The sequence below is a fragment of the Castanea sativa genome, chromosome 3 (genome assembly GCF_040712315.1).
Source record: "Castanea sativa cultivar Marrone di Chiusa Pesio chromosome 3, ASM4071231v1".
Taxonomy (NCBI): Eukaryota; Viridiplantae; Streptophyta; class Magnoliopsida; order Fagales; family Fagaceae; genus Castanea; species Castanea sativa.
Genome location: NC_134015.1, coordinates 23,681,613 through 23,689,176, shown reverse-complemented (window position 1 = coordinate 23,689,176; position 7,564 = coordinate 23,681,613). Strand labels below are relative to the sequence as shown.

Here is a 7,564-nt window from a genome sequence, read left to right as displayed (position 1 = left end):
TCAACTTTAATGAATTTAATTTTTTTTTCCACCCAAAATGAAGGGTAAGGCATCATAGCAAGCTCCATTTAGATTAAAAAAAAAAAGGAAAAAAGTTCCTTTAAAAATAAGTGAGGATGGGAATTGCAATCTAGTTTCTTTGATTCGTCCAATACCTAACATAACCATTCACATTAGAGGTTGTAAACCCACTAAAAAACTATTTTAGATTCCAAAATAAAAAATATAAAAACTAACCAAAAAAAAAAAAAAAGCCACATAAAAAATGTTATAGCTAAAAATATTTAGCAACTAGCTATAGTGATCTATTACTAGTAACAAATTACTGTAGCAAGTTACTATTCATATTTTATTTTATTTTTTCTCCATCCTCTCTCCTCACTGCCTTTCACTAAACCAAATCCACTTCTCTCCTCTCTCCCCTCTCTTCTTAGGTACTCTCCTCTTCACTCTCTTATCGTCTCAAATTCCTCATCTCTTCATACTCCTCTTCTGTGTTCGTCTTGTTGCCATGGGTCACTCGTCATTGTGGATCTCTAGATTTGATGGGCAGCTCATTTGATGGTTTTTTGTTTCTGGATCATTTGTCTTCGTGGGTCATTTGGTTTTGTGGGTGGCGTGTTGCCATTGGTTGTGTGGTGGTTTTTTCTATGACTAGGTTTTAGCAGAATTCGGTTGAGTTGTGTTGGTTTCTGGTTGGTTTTGATAGGTACATTAGACAAAAAATGATTAGTTCAAAAGAAAAGAAAAGAGGATATTGAACCGTGTTAAAAACTATCTTAAAACTATTTAGCTCTCAGAATTTGATCTCTTTTTAAATAATTAATGATATGCTAGTATTTAGACACATACTTAAAAATAATTACTCGTTACTATCATATTAAGATATTGATTGATTTGTTATAAATATATATATATATATTAATTAATATTTGATATAGCACTTATAACATTCACTTAATAATGATTGCTCTTCATTTAATCATAATACAATTATATAAAACCCACTGGAGTTTAATTATAAAAAGTAAAATATGTATTTTATTTTATACTAGTAATAAATATATTGTGCCGTTTTTTTTATTCTTTAAAAGTAATAAATATATTGGTTTCGGACAAATAAAAAGATAAGCATTCATTATGTACGTTAAAAAGAGAAGTTACTTTATTACCGTAAAAGGGAGACTGATGTTAGGACATGTTGCTCTTACCTTGTCCAGTACATTACATACGTTAATTTTTAGCGCCAAAGAATAGAAGGAAAAAAAAAAAAAACCCAACCGGCGAGTCAAGCGACCAAACATCATAAACAAACACCTAAATCCCCATTTTTAGTTCTTAATAACTATTGCCAATTCTCTCTCTCTCTATCTTCCATCTACCGTTCAACATCAACATATGAAAACAAACGCCTCTTCTCTCTTCTCTCTTCTCTCTTCTCTCTCTCTCACTTTCAAATTGTAGAGAGTGAGAGAATTTAGACAAAACCTTCATATACCCATATAATATTTCTCTACACACACACGCACACAGTTCACTTCAGTTATGCTTATGCTTCTACCCTTCTCTCTCTAACCATGTCATCGCAATCCTCCTCCACCGCCACCGCCACCGCCACCACCGCGCCTGAGCCACAAGCTCCACTCCTCCACCCACGTCAGGGCAGCTCCGACACCGCGACCACCCGCCCCACCACTCTGGCCTTGCTCCTGGGCCGCGCCACGGGGCGGCGCGGCCCGTCCATGCTGGTGCGGGAGACGGCGGCGCTGCAGCTGGAGGAGCGCAGGGCCGACTGGGGTTACTCGAAGCCCGTGGTGGCTCTGGACATCATGTGGAACGTGGCGTTCGTGGTGGTCTCCGTGGCCATGCTGGTGTGGACCCTTGACGAGAAGCCCAACACGCCGATTCGCCTCTGGATCTGCGGCTACGCGCTGCAGTGCGGGGTGCACGTGGTGCTGGTTTGGGTCGAGTACCGGCGGAGGAACCCGCAGAGGGCGGCGTTGAGGGTTAGGGTTGGGGGGGATGAGGAGAGTCTGAGCCAGCAGGCGTTGGAGGTTGGGAGAATAGAAGGGAATGATAGTGAGGACGAAGACGATAACGGCAGTTTTTCGCCCCGGTCTACGTGAGTTTTTGTCGTTTTGATTTTTTTTTTGTTTATAGTTTGGGTTTTGTGTTTGGTGTTGAATTTTGAAGTTTAGGAGTGTTTGTTTGTTTGTGTTTAAGACTGAGGAACATTTTAAAGCCAGCCTTGAATTTCCTAAAAAGAGTACTCAAATTTTGATGCTAGAATAGAAATTCTACTTCCTTATGAATAGATTGTCACTATAAGATGATTTGTGCTGATAATGGGCTTTGTGAAGATTGGAATTTGATATTCTGAAGGCATTTTAAGGATCTTTCTATAATTGACTTGTGGAAAACAAAAACTAAGGATCTTTCTATAATTAGTTCAAAAGGTGTACGTTGATATTAATTTTAATGTGTGATAAAAAGAACAATATTAGGGTTCTTTTTGTTACTACTTATGAACTCAAGTTGGCACAGCCCATACGTTAATCTTTTTCTTCCTCAAATTCTTTACTATCTAGATCACACAACGTCCATTATGAGCAATAAGAAAAGGATTCTTAGAAAAAGACATATTGTGTCAACTGTCTAGTGATAAAGAGATTTCAAAATGAAGAGAGGACCAGGGGGGGGGATGGTTTCTTGTAGTAGTCATAGAAGAGCTTTTACGCAATTTGGTTCATGGAAACGCCAAACAATGAGACATCCATGAGAAACAATATGCTCACGCTCATACGCCCAAACTGTTTCAAATCGACATAGCCTTAACCCAACATTGTCATGTGTCCAATAGAGGGGTTATGGGCAATGGGTTAAAAATTAAAATAACCTCTTGTGAAATAGGAACAGGTTCACTCTCCTACTTAACCTGGGGGATTGGGTTATGACCTTATGGGCAAATCAAAATTATTAATAATGCCCTGTTGGCTAAATGGCTTTGGGAGTGTGCAACAGAAAGGTGCCATTTATGGAAGCAGATAGTTGAGATGAAGTATGGGCTGGATGCGATGGGATTTGTGTTGTTCTGCTGGAATCAAAGTTATGTATGGGATGTGCATGTGGAAGAGTTTCAGAAGCAGTTGGGAGGAATTTTCTGGTTAAGTTCATTATAAGGGATGGTATTCGTGTTAGTTTTGGCATGACTAGTGGTGTGGGGAGGGTCCATTGAGAACTTTGTTTCTAGAAGTTTTCTATATTGCATTGGATTGAGATGAAATTTTGATGTTTTTATGGTGCATTCCAATCGTACCTTTCATTGAACCCCGGGGTCTGTTAGGGCAGTGCAGGGTTGCGAATTAGAATCACTGTTTTTTTTTTTTTTGCTAGATCTATTGCACTTTCTGGGAAAGTCTAATGTTGTGATGATAGAATGGATTGATCACAGTGGAAGAGTCATAAATTTGAGGTTAGAACTTACTTTCAAGCACCAAGTGGAAGATTGGATTGTGGATTTCCTTGGAAAAGCATTTGGCAGATAAAAGAACCTAAAAATTGGCTGTCTTTGGTCAGTTATTGGCATTGGTCAAGACTTGAACGGCAAATAATTGCTGAAATATATATATATATATATATATATATATATATATATATATTTTAATTTTATATTGGTGTCGTGTGTAAAGTCAGTGATGAAACATAGGACCGTCTTTTATTGCATTTTCTTATTGGTAAGGAACTTTGATGATTCTCTGTTTTCTTTTTCTCTTTTCTGTTTTCATGTGTTATGTATAAGATTACTTACCAAAATAGGTAAGCGGTTGTGGAAATGTTGACTTGTTGGGGAGAGTGTTTTGGTGCATCTAGGTACCATGCTTTGGAATGCAGTTCCCTTATGTCCAATGTGATACATATGGACAGAAAGAAATGTTTAAACCTCTGAAGGCATCAAGCTATCAATGGCTATGCTGAAATGCTGTTCTTGCCAGACCATGCTATAACATTAACTTTTATATTCCTTCATGCTTCATGTCTCATCTGCAATTACATTTTAATTATATGCTTTTCTTTTTCTTTTTTTTGGGGGGTGGGGGGGTGTTAATATTATTATTATATGCTGATTTAGCAACTATTCCTGGGAGATTTATGAGATATTGGCCACTTACTGATTTTATTATGAATGGCTTAGTGTTGTTAAACGTTGTGAATCGGTGAATACGATGGCATCATTTCTTTGGTGGATAGTTGGCTTTTATTGGGTTGTCTCTGGTGGAGATTTACTTCTGCGAGATGCTCCACGTTTGTACTGGTATGCTTGAACCACTCTTGAATGTCCTTTATTTATTTCTATATGTTACATATTATATTATTTTGAGACGCGCGCGCACACACATATATAGTTTTCCTTTTTTACTTTTACCTGCATGTAAGGTGGGAAGAGGGAGGAGTTTATAGATTTGCTAAGTTTCTGGAATTTTTTGTATGAGTCATCGGATCATATTGACACGGATCTTGATCTACTTTTGTCCCTTTTGATATTTAAAATTTTCTTTCAGTTTTTATAAAGCAAGCTTGCTGTCACAATGACAATTATCTTGTCATTGTAAATTCGATTCTTCTATGTCTATTATCACAATAGAATCACAATTCTTTCAGATAGATTGTAGATCCAACTGCCTCTCTCTTTCTCGTGATCACAATGCAGTATTTTTTTGCAGAAAATAACTTCAGGGATCTCTGGTTCTGAATTTTTGCAGGTTGGCTGTGGTGTTTCTGGCATTTGATGTCTTCTTTGCCATATTTTGTGTTGTTTTGGCATGTTTGATTGGGATTGCTCTCTGTTGCTGCCTGCCATGCATAATTGCAATTCTTTATGCTGTTGCAGGACAGGTACAAAGAAAGAATTAGTTACTATGACTAAATATGTGAAACATGTTCTTTCAACTGCTTACTGTTGTTTCTTCTGTGACAAAATAGGAAGGAGCATCAGAAGCAGATCTTAGCATCCTTCCAAAATACAGATTTCGAGCATTGAGCAATGAGGAAAAGCCTACTGGGGGAGCAGGGTCAATGGTTCCTGTGGAAACGAGTAGTGGATACTTGGCAATTGAACGTATACTTCTACCTGAGGACGCGGTATGCTTTTGTTCTTTGTTTTTCATCCTTCGATAAGTGATCTGGTATTCCATTGATTTATAATGAAAAGGCTAATCATTTCACAATTTTATTACCTATTTTGTGGGACTTCATCTTTATATATGAAAAATTCTGCCCATTTTGGTTTTGAAGTGATGACCCATTCTTCCGTATTTTCTGTTGGATATTTATGTAAACACATATGGTGTCGATTTGGCATTGCTATAGGAAGTAGGGCTTGTAGAGATTTAGTAGTAGAGCTTTTGCGATATAGAGCTTTAACTGAAAAGCTCTTAGCATTTTGAGTGTTTAACAAATTACTGTAAATATTGGTTCTAGTTATCTTAACTAGTAAAGTTCCTTGTCCTTGAATAAGGGACATGGGTTTGAATCTCACCTACATCAAAAACTAATTGATGTCTTCGCCTAAAGAGAACAAGCAATCACCATGGAGCAAACGCCATATGTTCAAATCTATCATTTGTATCCTTTCGAAAATTATAGTGAATGGTTTTTTAATGTTAAGGATTTATCGATCATGAACAGCGAATTGTAGGGTTTTTTTAAAAGTTCTTATAAAAAAAAAGTTTTTCTTAAAAGCTGCAAATATCAGATTTAGCATTAAAAGCTGTTAAAGACCCTCTTAAAGCTTTTTTAAAGAAATCTTCTAAAAGAGCTTTAAGGCTATTAAAGTACTTTTTCTGGACATGCCCAAAATCTTTTGCACATGCGCATATGAACATGGGTGCACAATGAAAGGAAATAATTTATTGCTCAAAGATTTGGTGAGGGAGTTGTTTTCCCCACTTTTTTTGCTTAACAGTATTTTATTGGAACCATCTCATTTTGGATTTTGAAATGCTTCATTTGACCATTGTTGAGACATTTCTGCTGAGTAGCATGAAGCAAGGCACATGTTAGGACTTGGATGTTGGTCATGTAGGTTGGATCCCCATTTTTTCTTAATCATGGTCATGGATTGGCTTGCTTGTGACTTGCAAGAGTCTCAATCTGTATGGAGTAATTTGTAGAAAAAACTTTAGGACTAGCAAATCAATGAGATTTACTTGGAACTATCTATTGGAAGTAGTTAAAATTCCTAACACATTTACAATTTGCCTGAAGATTTTGGTTCTGACTTTCCTCTTGTTTATCCAGGAATGTTGTATATGTCTCAGCTCATATGAGGATGGAGCAGAGCTCCATGCTCTTCCCTGCAACCATCATTTCCATTCTACGTGCATTGTGAAGTGGCTTAAGATGAATGCAACATGTCCACTCTGCAAGTACAACATTCTCAAGGGAAGTGAACAGGTATAAAGGAAAAAAATAGGAACCCCCAAATGTCTGGGTTCATCTACCCACAATTTGTTTGTTTGTATGTACAGAAAGTTGAGGCAGAAAGAGGAAAGTTTCTCCTAATTTATTGACAACTACTTACAGCAACTTGTCAATTGAGCCTCATTTTCTGTTTTACGGCCATTTGGAGTTGCCCTTTTACTCTTCATGCCTTTGTATGAGTTGTTAATTATGCGTATGCAAAAATGGAGCAATTGATATGCTGGTTTTACATAGATGCTTCTTCTTCTTTTTTCCTGGTTTTGTAGTATATAGAAAACTGATTGCTTGTAATATGTATGTACCTTGTACCTCTGTGATTCTGGGAATTATATATAGATGATTGGATTATTTCACTTTTTTTTTTTTGGTTCCAAATTTAGTTATTTATTATTGTGGCAATTTATACCCTGTATGTACATATCAAAATATACACCTTGTATGTACCTGATTGAAAAGGATAGATTATTAGAGAATTTTGAGAGGGATGGCAAAATTTTCTGTGGGATAATATGTTGTTGTTAGTTGTGATGAGTTGTGTTTCTGCTGAATAGAACTGAAAAGAGGAAGAGTGAGTCCCACTTGTGTCAGGACTTAGGAGTGCAGACGAGCCAAATTGAATGTTTTGAGTCTGAACCAAACTTGAGCTGAGTTCTGGTTTGATCCAAACATGTAGGACGTTAAGCTGAGAGAATGTAGTTTCTTCCATACTTATGCTTGTTGACAAGGCCAATTGCGCATCTACGGTTGCTTGATCTTGCATTCATTTCCATGCCAAAATTCAAGAACTCGGTCACTATCACAGTTGATGTTTTGCATCTCACGTCACTTTTACCCCTTTTTTCTCTCATTTTCTCTCTTTGGCCATCTGCTCTTTATTATTAGTTGGGGTTTCTTTTCTGAACCCTTGTTTGGGGTAATTTTTAAGTTATGTTACACTGCCACTCCAAGGCTGAACTGAACTATTCAAACTGAAGACGGTATTTATTAACTCATAAGCTTGGCTTGTTAAGCCATTGAACGTGAAAAATAAACCCTTTGCGTTTCTGCATTAGTCATCTGTCTGTACTTCATGGAGCTGGAAGAA

The 7,564-nt window shown here is 37.0% G+C and overlaps 1 protein-coding gene across 1 annotated transcript; it reads left to right on the top strand.

Moving 5' to 3' along the window:
* Positions 1-1,228: 1,228 nt before the first annotated feature.
* LOC142629407 (E3 ubiquitin protein ligase RIE1-like) lies at positions 1,229-6,833 on the top strand. Its single transcript, XM_075803384.1, has 5 exons — positions 1,229-2,122; positions 4,193-4,312; positions 4,761-4,893; positions 4,981-5,139; positions 6,298-6,833. The coding sequence occupies exons 1-5, from the start codon at positions 1,578-1,580 to the stop codon at positions 6,457-6,459; spliced, it is 1,119 nt and encodes a 372-aa protein (XP_075659499.1). The 5' UTR covers positions 1,229-1,577; the 3' UTR covers positions 6,460-6,833.
* The last annotated feature ends 731 nt before the right edge of the window (positions 6,834-7,564 follow it).

Excerpts from the sequence above, each read along its gene's own strand:
- LOC142629407 (XM_075803384.1), top strand. The coding sequence starts at position 1,578 with ATGTCATCGCAATCCTCCTCCACCGCCACCGCCACCGCCACCACCGCG. Across the intron at positions 2,123-4,192 it reads AGTTTTTCGCCCCGGTCTAC|TGTTGTTAAACGTTGTGAAT; the intron begins GTGAGTTTTTGT and ends TGAATGGCTTAG. Across the intron at positions 5,140-6,297 it reads TACTTCTACCTGAGGACGCG|GAATGTTGTATATGTCTCAG; the intron begins GTATGCTTTTGT and ends TTGTTTATCCAG.